Source organism: Bufo bufo, chromosome 3 (assembly GCF_905171765.1).
Source record: "Bufo bufo chromosome 3, aBufBuf1.1, whole genome shotgun sequence".
Lineage (NCBI taxonomy): Eukaryota > Metazoa > Chordata > Amphibia > Anura > Bufonidae > Bufo > Bufo bufo.
In genome coordinates, this window is record NC_053391.1 from 101,169,037 (window position 1) to 101,182,459 (window position 13,423).

The 13,423-nt window shown below is 44.0% G+C and overlaps 1 protein-coding gene across 3 annotated transcripts in view; it reads right to left on the minus strand.

Moving 5' to 3' along the window:
• Positions 1–11,589: 11,589 nt before the first annotated feature.
• The window catches only part of FLOT2 (flotillin 2), a 66,461-nt gene continuing 64,627 nt past the window's right edge, over positions 11,590–13,423 (minus strand). For all 3 annotated transcript variants that reach the window (XM_040423410.1, XM_040423409.1, XM_040423411.1), the window contains one exon: positions 11,590–12,157. In XM_040423410.1, coding sequence (XP_040279344.1) covers positions 12,119–12,157 — 39 coding nt within the window. In that variant the 3' untranslated portion in view covers positions 11,590–12,118. The remainder of the gene's footprint in view (positions 12,158–13,423) is intronic.

Sequence of the window (13,423 nt, forward strand, 5' to 3'; positions counted from 1 at the left end):
TTCTACTCTGATGGGGGAATGATCTGAAAGACTTCTGGGCAGATATTCCACTGTCCACACAAGTCTTAGTATCTGTTGGTTGCCTATTGCTAGATCAATTCATGATAGTGAATTATGAGAACTAGAATAAGAGGAAAACTGTCTAGAGTGAGGGTTACGGATTCTCCAAATGTCAAAAAAAATCTGCCTCTACCAATACCTTTGCCATGTTGGACAGATGTGTTTCACTAGGGGTATTTGTCTTATGATGTCTATCTATACAATAATCAAGAATCATGTTAAAATCTCCGATAATAAGTGTAGGGACATCAGGGGACGCAGCCACAAACGCCAGTACATGTTTCAACACATCACCCGTGTACGGAGGTGGGACTTATATTGCCACTATTATACACGTAGTTTGATATATCGTGCACTGTAGGCATACATATCTACCGTTGAGATCTATATTTGATTTGACGCAGTGAAACGGAATCTGTTTGTGTACAAGTACACTGACCTAGTAGCATGACTAGAGTACGTTGAATGATACGCATGTCCAATCCATGCCCGGTTTACCTTGGCTACAGATTCCGCTATCAGATGCGTTTCTGAGAGGCATATACTGTAATAGGAGGTTGGAACTGTCTAAGGGAGTTTAGCACTGCGTATCTTTTGGCTGCGTCACCGAGACCCCTAACATTCCATGCTAACACGTTAACCCCCATCATCAAACCCCACAGATATCACTCCCCGGATGCCCCTCCTATTCCATCTATCTTCCATTTTTTCTACCTTACTTTCACCTAGAGTGGTGGTAGTACAGAGAAATATAATGTTATGGTCATGGTGCGGTTCCCCAGAACTGACAAACATAGTACATTGATACAAAAACATTCCCCTCTGAAACGCGGGGATATAAACTATTAACTAAAATATACCCAGCTACTATGGGCAATGTGATTATGTATTCTGTCTGAGGTACGGAATCAGAGACGATACCCCCCCTCTGACTACTCTAGCTCTTAATTTGCCCTCCTCCAGGACATATTATACATAATAAACAAATATGCATCCTATTGTGCTTAGTGAAGTGCAATCAGTTATATCACCATATAATTCTACTAAGTACATTACTGTGCCTCACAAAGACACTTTAACTAATGTAACAGAAACTCGGAGTCCCATGGCGCCCTGATACCCTTCAGATCAATGCCGCTGCCCCCTGCATATACTCATCGTCCATAGAGTCTGCGCAGCTGACGTCCACGCTGGTACTTTACAACCCTCCGTCGTCCATAGACAGGGCCGTCTTTAATATTGATTGGACCCTGGGCAAAAATTTACTTGGGCCCCCTGGATCCCGCCTTCCCACACCCTAGCATGCAATCACACCCTCCACCACAACACACACACAAAAAATCCACACATCTGGTAGAGTACAGTGAATGACTGTAAATACTTCCAGTTCTGAAGACTCCAGCGGCTCAGGATCAGTGCTCTGGGCAGCTGGGCTCAGGCTGGAAGTGGGCACCGCTCTGCAGGAAGGAGACCAGGGCTCGGCTCACCCTAGCGATACAGTGCACCCCAGCACCCCACAGTATGCAGTACAGCACCCTATATTATACAGCACCCCACAGTATGCAGTATAGCACCCTATAGTATACAGCACCACACAGTATGCAGTATAGCACCCTATAGTATACAGCACCACACAGTATAGCACCCCACAGTATATAGTAGAGCAGTATAGCACCCCACAGTATACAACACCTCACAGTATACAGTAGAGCAGTATAGCACCTCACCGTATACAGCACCCCAAACTATACACTATACAGCCCCCCACACTATACAGTACAGCAGTATAGCACTCCACAATATACACCACCCACCGTATACAGTACCCCACACTATACAGTAGTTTACAGTATATTAGCATAACAGCCCCTGTCACCTTTTCCTGATGTAATCTTCACAATAAAAGCTCCACAGTTAAGGCAAACTTCTACAGCAGCTCTCCTGGTAGGACCTTTGATGACCTCCTAGCCATGTGACTAGTAATATTGCTAGGTTACTGGTCACATGGTGATGACGTCATCTAAGGTCCTAGAGAATCACAGCTCTCACAGTACGCTGCCTGGAGTGCCGGCAGTCATGGCATGGCAGCACCCCCTGTGTAGCTGACAGCCTGACACCCGGGCAGCTGTGCCCGGGGCAGCTGCCCCTTTTGCCCCTTGTTAAAGATGGCCCTGTCCATAGATCATCCCGAAGATGGTTCAGGGTGTCCTGGTAAATTGGCAGCCTCTAGCCATTGTACCACCGCACTCGCTGTTTCAAAGATATGGACTTGTCCTTCAGCCACCACTCGTAGCCTGGATGGATATAACATGAAGTACGACGTTTCACTTCCGCATATTTCGCTCGCTTCTTCTGTACCTCTGCAGAAAGATCTGGGAATATGAGCACTTTCCTGTCGTTTATCTGCAAGTCTTCATGGTCCCTTGCCTTCCTTAAGATGGTGTCTCTGTCTTTGAAGTGCAGGAGCTTCATCAGGATGGGTCTCGGAGGGACTCCTGGGGGTGGAGAGCAGAAAGGCACTCTGTGCGCTCGTTCTATAGAGAACATATTTGATAAGGAGTCCTTCCCAAATTTCTCAGTCAGCCACTGCTCAAAGAAACCTGCAGCATTCGCGCCTTCTACACCCACAAGCCGCAAATTATTCCTGCGAGCTCTGTTCTCCAAATCGTCCACTTTTTTCAGCAGATATGAGACATCATGAGTGATTTTACCCAGGTCTTTCCTTAAGGCTGGGTTCACACTTGAGCGTTTTACAGCGCGTTCAAACGCGCTGTAAAACGCTCAACACATGAAAACCAATGCTTCCCTATGGCCCTGGGTCTCACTTGAGCGTTTTACAGCGCGTTTGAACGCGCTGAAAAACGCCCTACGCTCAAACAAGTTCTTGAGCTTCTTTGGGGCGTTTTGACGCGCGTTTGTGGCCATAGGACACTGCAGTCAATCACACAAACGCGCGTCAAACGCGCGTTTACTATTGCAAAAAACGTGCATAAAAACGCGCGACAAAAGCGCGAGTTAAACGCGCATATCAAATACGCTCAGGTCTGAACCCAGCCTAAAGGAGACAGCATCTTCCAAGCAGCTGACCCATTCTTCCACTTCTTTAATTCTCTCAGTGACCTTCCTGAGGTCTTGTCTAATAAAAGACATATTTTCTTGCAGGCTCCCCATTTGTGTATTCAGGATTGTCAGCGCGGTGCTGCAGTTTGTAACTGCTTTAAACACATCAGTCACTGTTGGTTCAGTGGGAAACTGTGCAGACTTTCCATCATTTACAGCCTCTCCAGTTGTGTCTCTCACCACCTCCTCTCCCTCTGTCCCTCGTTTCTCTATGCTGCCAGCACTACCTATAGTCGCAGCAAGAGGTGAATACACCCAGTCCTCTCTGCAGCTTTCTCTCCTGCTCCGGTGCCATCTTGCCTAGAGCGCACTGCTGGCCCGCTCATTTTCTCCTCCCTCTCCTTCCTGCTGTTCCGCTTCATAACACCGGCAGTCGATTCCCTTGGACTCCGGTATCAGTTAGCGCTGCTGTGAGTGACTTTTTTTTATTGTTTATATCGTGGATGCCGATGGTTTTACAGGATATTTGTCCCGGAGTGAAGAGTTCAGCGTCTCCTCACATGCCGCGCTAAGCCACGCCCCCAGAGATCTTTCTAATGATAGTTTTATACCTAGGTCTGAAACCATGAAAAGAGGGTATCCTCTACATCTAGAGGAAAAAAGGTTTCACCATCAACATAATCATGGATTCTTTACGACCAGTGAGATTATGGAAGTCTCTACCAGAGGAGCTGCTGATGGCTGGTTTATTGTAAAAATTCAAGATGGATGTATTTCTCAAAAGTTAAAATATTGCAGGTTAGAGGCATTAGACTGCTGGAAATGAGACACTGAGGGAATATTCTCCTTAGAGGCTATGTATACCTTCAGAGCAAATCTAAATTACAAAAAGGTCACACACTTATTTGAGCCATATTGTTATCGTTAAGATAAGAATTGAGCTATAATGAGTGTTTAGGTTAGAGATAAGGAGCTGTCAGCTGAGCTGCCTGATGGAACAGGGTGAAAGTACAGATCCTTCTACTAGAGAATCTCAGCCCTGTACAGAGAAAGGGGCTCCAATTTCCTAAAGGAGTTGTCCGCTTTTTACCATTGACTCCCCATCCTCAGGATAGATCATCAACATAAGATTGGCAGGGGTCTGACTCCCATAACCCACACCGATCAGCTGTTCGAAGAGAAGGCAGCGCTGATATGAGAGCTGCCTTCTCTGCTCGCCGCAGCAATTGCAGTAGTGAGCAGGTGTTATACAAGTATGGTGCCCCCATTCACTTATTTGGGACGGCTGTGTGTTCAAGTGAATAGGAAGGAGCTGCCTCATAGAAGTGAATAGGAGCGCCATACTTATAATTACACCTGCTCACCACTGCAATTGCTGTGGCGAGCAGGTAAACAGCGCTCATACCAGTGCTGCCTTCTCCTCAAACAGATGATCAGCCAGGAGACAGAACCCCGCCGATCTGATATTGATGACCTATCCTGGGAATAGGTCATCAATAGTAAAAAGCAGACAACCCGTTTAAGGCCAATTGAGAAAATAATTTTCAGCTCAAAAAGAGTACAATGCAATAATAAGAAAAGGTTTACATAGCCTTTAAGGGTGGCTACACACAACACGGATAACGTGCGGTTTTTCCACACAGATTTTGTGCAGAAAAAACGTAGTATCATACAATACCAGAAAAGTACATGAGATTACAGAATTTTCATGTACACTTAGCTTTTTTACTTATTTAGGTGCGGAAATTGACCTCGTGTGGATTTTAAAATCTACAGCATAATAATTGTTCTTACAATTCCGTCGTCAAGTGGACAGCAAAACGCTGGTGTCCGCCTCCAGAGCGGAATGGAGACTGATCGGAGGCAAACTGATGCATTCTGAGCAGATCCTTTTCCATTCAGAATGCATTAGGGCAAAACTGATCCGTTTTGGACCGCTTGTGAGAGCCCATGACGGATCTCAAACGGAAAGCCAAAACACAAGTGTGAAAGTAGACTTGCATGCAAATTTTCTGCATGCAAATCTGCACTGTGTGCAGCCACCCTAAACGTGAAACTATTATAAGACTAGTACAGTGGGGGAGAGGACCCTGCCCACAAAAGCTTACAATTTGCGAGGGAAGGACCCAGTAAGTGAGGGAAAACGATGCTCATCTGGCTGTCTGGTGGCAGCATGCTCATTGCAAGTCGTAGGCTTTCCAGAGGAGATGGGTTTTCAGGTTACTTTTGAAGGTAGCGAGCTCCAGAGTATGGGGTATGCACATGAGAAATCTTGCAGATGATTGTGTGAAGAACAGAAGCGATGAGAAGAAAGGAGGTCCTGTGAGGAGATTACGTGTAGGTATGTATCTGGAAAGCAGGGCAGAGATGTAAGGAGGGGACAGAACAGGATTATAGGTTGAACTAGATGGACCTGTGCCTTTCTTTTTAACCTTACAGTGTACTACTGTGTTTGCATTAATATGGCTAAATGAAGTGTGGACCACGTGTCATCACCGCGATGCAGCCATATTTCACAACAGAGTAGAAAGCCTTCCGAGAATAGTCCAAGCAACATACCAGCCAATGGTAGACCAAGTCCATTCATGATACTGGAATTTGGGGGTTACAATCTCTCCTTGGGGAGAGAGCGCCTTAAATCAGTGTGGAGACTTATAGGCCATACATGCTTCTCTGGAATTCTGGGAAGAAAGGATGGCATCAGAGGCAGAGCTTGTTAGGAGCTCATTTGCATCCCTTTCTTCCCAGAATTCTAGAGGAGTGTGTACGGCGTATAATCCTCCTCATGCCGATTAAGGCGCTCTCTCCCCAAGGAGAGATAGTACCCCCCCAAATCCTGACTTAGGCCTTCCAGTTTAAGCCAGTACTCTCTGCTCTGATGAGGGGCAATCATCACCTGAAAACAGCTGTCTGCAGAGAAGGTGCTGGCTTATTTAATATCCAAGTCATGTCTCAAGGCCTATTTAAAGGGTTGAACATGGACTTATAGGATAGCTGCCTTACATCTGGTGGCATTATAGGCAGAGCTTGTTAAGAGCTCATTTGCATCTGTTTCTTCCCCCAATATTGAAATGACAGTCCACAGGCACATAGGAATGGATTGCTTCAGTATCTACCCTGGTCTATGTCGAGTATATGTATGTTATAACAAACCAGAAGAGAAGTCATTCAGTAGCATAGGTTTTTATTATATATATATGAAACACTTGCAAACTCACAAAATGAACAATATCAAGATCCATATGATGTCTGCTGCACATACATTACACATGCAGATAATAATGTGGATAACCTAACAGTCATTAGATATCTGCTTCCTTATTATACAAAGGGATCACATATTTCTGACAGGTCAAGACCTTATCCCTGAGGTCTAAAGACAAATCTAGACACTTCTTTCTCCCACACAGGGTAATGGTTCGCTTCCGGTCTGAATAGTGTCCATATTATATATATATATCTTTATAATGTGTGTATATAACCAAATACAAGATGGGGGTTTACAGACGGGCAGCACAGCTCTTGGTACATCAGTACACATTTATGAAAACTATGTCACTGGAGAAAAGGTGGAATGATGGCGATCACAGCAGCCAATGAAATGCTAGCTTTCTTCCGCCCACTGGAATATAACCAATTCCGATTGGCTGATGACTATTTTTTTTCCTCCCTGTACAAAGTTTCATAAATTTCACACACACTCGATTAGACCACAAAGGATGCATCGGAATTATACTCCGATTATAGTTCAGGATATCTGTTATTTACATTGAAATTATATGATCGAGAACTGGACCAGAACATAACGTGGAAAAGCTGAAATGGTGTTAAGGCACAGCAGAACTCATGAAATGCAGGAAAGAAATATTTGTGTGTGTGAACTATAGAGGAGTGCAAATATTAACATTTGTGATTTGATTTCTTTGCATCAATGAAAAGGTACTATGCACCAAGATGGGTATTCTCTGGGATGAGCCAGTGTTCCTGAGGATAGTCTATAGATATTCTAGAGCAGTGCTCCTCAACTCTGGTCCTCAGGGTCAACCTGCCAGTCAGGTTTTCAGGATTTTCTTAGTATTGAACAGATGATATAATTAGTGTCAATGTATGAGGACTTACCCGAGGTATTCATTCTGTGGGATATTCTGAAATCATGACCGACAGGTGGCCCTGAGGACTGGAACTGAGGAACACTCTTCCACAGAATTCCTTCTTGGCTGTATCATTATGATGCTGGAAATCCACTCCATATCAGCAGTGTCCATGATGGGAAATACAGCTCCCACAGTGAACACACTCATCTGAAACTGGTATAAAAGCTCCATTCCATGTCTGGCTTCACACTAGGGATATGCTAATCTTCTTTCCAAAGAAACCTATCTCCACTAGCATGGAAAAGAAAAATACCAGTGCCCACCCAGCCTCCTCATATTCCTGCTTCCCATTAACAGTAGAACATTAGGGGGGAGATAACCAAACCAAAACATGAACCAGATTAGTTTTAGAGGGCATGTCCTTTTGCAGCTTGTTTAGAGATGAAATATACATCATCCTGAGTTAGATATTGAGCCTGCAAGGAATGCTGGAAGATTTCTGCTCTGAAGACTGAAGAATTCATAAAGCAGTTCTAGGTTATAATAATGGCTATAACTCAGGATTAGTACAAGGCAGTCGTGTACAATGTTTTATATAATATAAACTGTACATTGGTGCTCATTGGCGGGCATACCCTTTAAGACGTGAACCAGAAGGAGAACAAGTTCAACTGGAATATAATAAAAAACTTTCCATGGCACAGTCCAAAACCTGTTACCAGCCTGCCTAAAACTAATACGATTTGCCATTTATCCCTGTACATATGGCAAGAATCACACAGACCAAATAATCCTTATAACTATCGGACCCATCAGAAAATGATCTGGTTTTTGATTCATATACAGGGATTGTTCTAGAAGGGAACACCTTCAAGTTACATAAGGAAGGAATAGTGAAGCTCTTACACATACAATAGCAAATGTAAGACAGGTAGATTTCTTCATGTATATAAAAACATAAAATGATATATACTTCAATGAAAAGATAGACAAACCATAACTATACATTTGATATGCATAATAATCACAAACAGCATGTGACAAAGCACAATAAAACAATCACAATGACGACTAAAGATGATGTCCTGGATTCCCCCCCTTCTTAACTGCAAAAGCTGGTCGTCATAGTTATGGAGAAACCTGTGGGTGGAAATTGGCAATATGGATTGGTGCATGGAAACCATGGCTCTCATGCACCAAAACGTAATCTCTATTTGGCCCATGGTTCTATTCATGGCCATATACAGCGGAGAACACTCACATTCAGAGAGCTTGACCATTACAGCACTACATGCACTTTTCCCAGTTTTAAAGGGGTTGTGCAGGATTACAAAGAAGGTCTCACCCCCCCACACCCTCAAAAACACAACACACTTTTGTCCTGGGTGATGTCCGGTATTGCTGTAAATATCCATTTGCTTCCATTGGGGAGGAGCGCCAATATCAGGCACAGCTTAAGTGGGGTTGTGCAGCAATATACATTGATGACCTTTCCTAATATCAGACTGGCAGAGGGTCCGACGCCCAACATCCCTGCGGAGCAGCTATTTGAAGAGCAGGCGGCGTTACTTCCTCTTCATTACACTGCCCGCCGTCTCAGAAGTGCAGTCTAATTACAAGTACTCGAGTACTTGTAATTACATTGCCGCTGCAAGGGGGACCATAAGTCATCAATATAAAACCCCTTGCAAGGACCTAATTGCAATTCTAAACAACCCACTTAAAAAGGCACAGCGCCGACTCGGTGTTGCAGTTCTTTAATGGTGCAGGGGGCCATTCATGAGCAGCGGTAATGGTGACACTGATCAATCACCAGTTCCCAGCAGGATTATGATTTGCAATCAAAGATTTACACCAGGCCGATGAAAGCATGGTCCAATACAATGTTCTCACTGTGTGACCATGGTGGCAAAAGGACATCACTCTGGCCTCATAAATGAAAGTGTTGATGAACTGATGCGTCCTATAGCCACACAGAAGGTAACAGTACTGCCTAGATGATGTGGTGGAGCTCTGACCTCTTCTCATAGGCTGCCACATACAAAACACCACATCAAAAGATAAAAACCTAAAACAGAAAAACTAAAACGTGATCGAATCACTGTCCCTTTAAAAGAAAAGGTATGCGACTTTGGTGTATTCAGTATTTACAGGAGATCTCATGAGCAGGTCCCACCTCTGATGGTGCAGAGCCCTGCCAGTACCTACATCAAGGGTCAGCAACCTCTGGTACCCCAGCTGCTAGGAAACTACAACTCCAAGCATGCAAAGATACTATGCTTAACTCCCATAGAAGTGAATGGAGCAGCTAGAGTGCCAGACGTTGCTCACCCCTGAACTACATCATACCGCACTGGAATAGGCAATGACTGTGTAGAGACGAAATCAGAAGGGCCTAATCTCAGTGCTAGGTAATGGCTCAATTAAAGCGGATACAAATAATTTAAAAAAATTTGTGCTACATGCTAATGAAACAGTTCTAGTGTCAGTGGAGATGGCCAGGTGTGGGCATTTTGATGTCATAGTATTTGGGTTCATCCAAAAGGAACATTACAGGCACAGCCACGGGCTTGGCGTTCATAAAGCAGACCAATATAATATCAAAAGGGGTTAAAATATCACAGTTTTAGGAAAAAATTAAAATTCACATATTTCCCAGATCATCTAGTGCACAGGATATAGTACACAAACAGTAAAACGTGAAATTAAAGAATCTAGCGATGAAAAGCACTAAAGAGAAGACGTTGGTCCTCCTGACCCGTTTCTTCTAGAAAACAAACTATAACGATGCTAAATCATATCATATGTTCTTAGAACGCTGCCCTGTGCCGCCCCTCTGACTGTGTTGGTGACATTCACTACCTGGACAGTGTCAGGCTCTGTACATGTCCTACTGGCAAACAAGTTGACAGCTGGGTTTTAAAATTTGCAGGAAGAATAACAGAGGAGCAGCACAGTCCGAACACAAGGATTTACTAAAATAGACAACTTAGGAGAGGGACAGATCCTCTTTAAACGGGTCTTTAATATTGATGACCTATCTCAGGATAGACCATCAATACCTGATCGGTGGATGTCTGACCCCCGGCACCCCTGACAATTAAAAGGGACTGTAGTGCTGCCTAAGTGCCATGGCCTCTTCCTGGGACAGTGACGCCACATGGTCTAGGCCTGTGATGGCTAACCTCTGGCACTCCAGCTGTGGTAAAACTACAACTCCCAAGATCTAAAACTTGCTTGGCTGTTCTCAGATCTCCATAGAAACGAATGGAGCATGCTGGGAGTCGTAGTTTCACCCCAGCTGGAGTGCCGGAGGTTAGCCATCACTGTGGGTGCTGCTCAGTCCCATTCAGTGAAAGGCCTTAGATGCAATGTCAAGCACAGCAGCAAATCAAATGGATGGTGATGCGCTTGTTAAGCTGTGAGGAAAGCTGCGGCCTTTTCAGACAGCTGATCGGCAGGGGTGATTGGTGAGAGTCCGGCACCCATCAGGTATTGATCACCTATTCAGAGGATAGATCACTCTCAGAAAACCAAACCCTTTAAATAGTGTATTCAGCATATAAGAGCCATGTGCTCTTCTAGGAGCTCAATAGCAATATCAATATGTACAGAACAAAAGGCTGAGGATGAAGTCATACATCCTCATTGTGGTGACATTACAGAGGTTCATCATTAAAGGGCATCTGTCAGCAGATTTGTCCCTATGGCTGACCTGTTACATGTGCGCTTGGCAGCTGGAGGCATCTGTGTTGGTCCCACGTTCATATGTGCCCGCAGTGCTGAGAAAAAGAAAGTTTTATTATATGCAAATGAGCCTCTAGGAGTAACGGGGGTGGGGTTTCTTGGTGTAATGGCAATGCCCCCGTTGCTCCTAGAGGCTCATTTGCAGATGGAACCAACACAGATGTCTTCACCTGCCAAGTGCACATGTAACCGGTCATGGGTACAAATCTGCTGACAGATGTCCCTTAAAGACAAATTGAAAATATTCAATGGCAGCTGCTGAGAAATGTGTAATAAGTGGATAAGCAGATTATTGACACTTCCTACGGCGTTTTCACATTTGGGGTAGGCAACATCATATGGGCTTCATATGAGGGTATCAGCCATGTAGTAAATGCCACTCTACCACTAAAAGCCTCATAACAATAATGCAGACTTGCCAGGTCATAGTAAATGAGTGGCAGCTTTACGCTTCAGATGTACAAACTGTATGAAAAATGCACTGAACCTGAAAAAAACAGCAATGGATAGATGTAGTTACACTTACATTTAAGAAGTTAATACTAAGAATGCCATCTTAAGGGAGCAATAGCGCAAAGTTAAGGGGTGCTGCACACATGTGCGCCAATGTTTGTGAATGGGCCGATGTTACATGCATTTCATACATCTGCAATCAAGGCCAGGCATATCCAATGTGATGACAGATCTCAGGAGAGACAAGTGGGCTAGCTGCCCAATTACACGCATATAGCGGCAGGTGCCAGGGATCAGTGCCGTGCACTTGTGTATGTCGGTGGCTGAAGTCCCTACATTTAAAAAAAAAACAGCATTTTGGCAGCACTGACCGGATACACCAGAGGGTGAGGACTCTGAAGGCACAGAGGGCAGTGACTCCAGCCATACCTGAACTCTGCCGAGCAAACTGATTGTATAGAAACAAAGTAAATCACCACAACAACACATAAAATGATTCTGCTAAAAAAAAATATTTTGACAAAAAAAAAAAAAAAGAACCGAAAAACTTAAATGATATGACAACTTGTGGTTCTGGTCCTGAATTGTAAGGCACCAGATGTTTAAAAATGTAACTGAAACTGTCTTTTCTGTATAAAACAGAGTCCCGAAGCATTGAAGGCATTTGCTCAAGTGAATGAAGGGCGGGCCACTTGCACTCTTCCCTATGCCATGATTCCTGTGGCTTTCTGGATCAGTGGGATCTGTGGAATGGTAAAAAGAAACATACAAAAAGTGTAAGTATAGAACAATAGGATACAGGATCATCCCCTACTCCTAGAGGCGCTGTTCTCCCTCCTCTGGCCATACCCTCATCCTATTGATTGTTCACATCATCCTGCTTCACCCTGTCAATCAACATGATGAGGGCGTGGCCAGAGGAGGGAGAACGGAGACTCTAGGAGTAGGGGCAACTCTCCCATTGCACCTAGAGGCTCATTTGCATAAAATAAAAGTTCATTTTCCCCAAAAACGGAGGCACTCAGAAAGAAGGGACAAAGCCTGTTAGCTTCAGCTGATATTAGCACATGTCTAAAGTCAACCAGTTTAATAACCATGTTCCTGATGACAGAAGCCCTTTAATAGCAGCTTGTAATGAAGGCCCAGCTGGGTGTTACCAGTTGGGGGTGTGTCCCTGCACAGTCTGACACTATCCAATCAATGCCAACTGTGAGTGTCCGACTATAGCGACACCCCTCCAACTAGTAACACCAATCTTGACTTTCATTGCAAACTGCTATTAATACATAAATTCTAGAAGGAATAATAAAGGAATTGTACAATAGTGATAAGAATAGAAGGTTCAGAGCTGCTATTACAAGGGGGATGCAAGCAGTTGCTAAAACAGACACTGGTCCTCTTTAAAAATAACCCTTATTCAGCTAGGAAAATGGGAGAGCAGAGAAGAGTTGGGGGTGTAGGGGAAGAAATCGTCAACAATCTGCGTTAATTTTAGGTAGAATTGCTCTGACATGTCACAAGATACCATCAGTGGAAACCAGGAGACCTCCTGCATCATAAGCAAATCAAGTGCCGAAGCAATACCAAAGAAGAAGGACTCATGCACTCGGCCGTTCCGTGCATTGGGCACCGCAATTTGCGATCCCCAATGCACGGCCAACAACTGTGCGGATTCCAGACGAATCCAGACCCATTCAACTTAACCCCTTAAGGACTCAGCCCTATTTCACCTTAAGGACTTGGCCATTTTTTGCAAATCTGACCAGTGTCACTTTAAGTGCTGATAACTTTAAAACGCTTTGACTTATCCAGGCCGTTCTGAGATTGTTTTTTCGTCACATATTGTACTTCATGACACTGGTAAAATGAAGTCAAAAAAATTTTTTTTTTTGCTCAAAATAATACCTAATTTACCAAAAAATTTGAAAAATTTGAAAATTTCAAAGTTTCAGTTTCTCTTCTTCTGTAATACATAGTAATACCCCCAAAAATTGTGATGACTTTACATT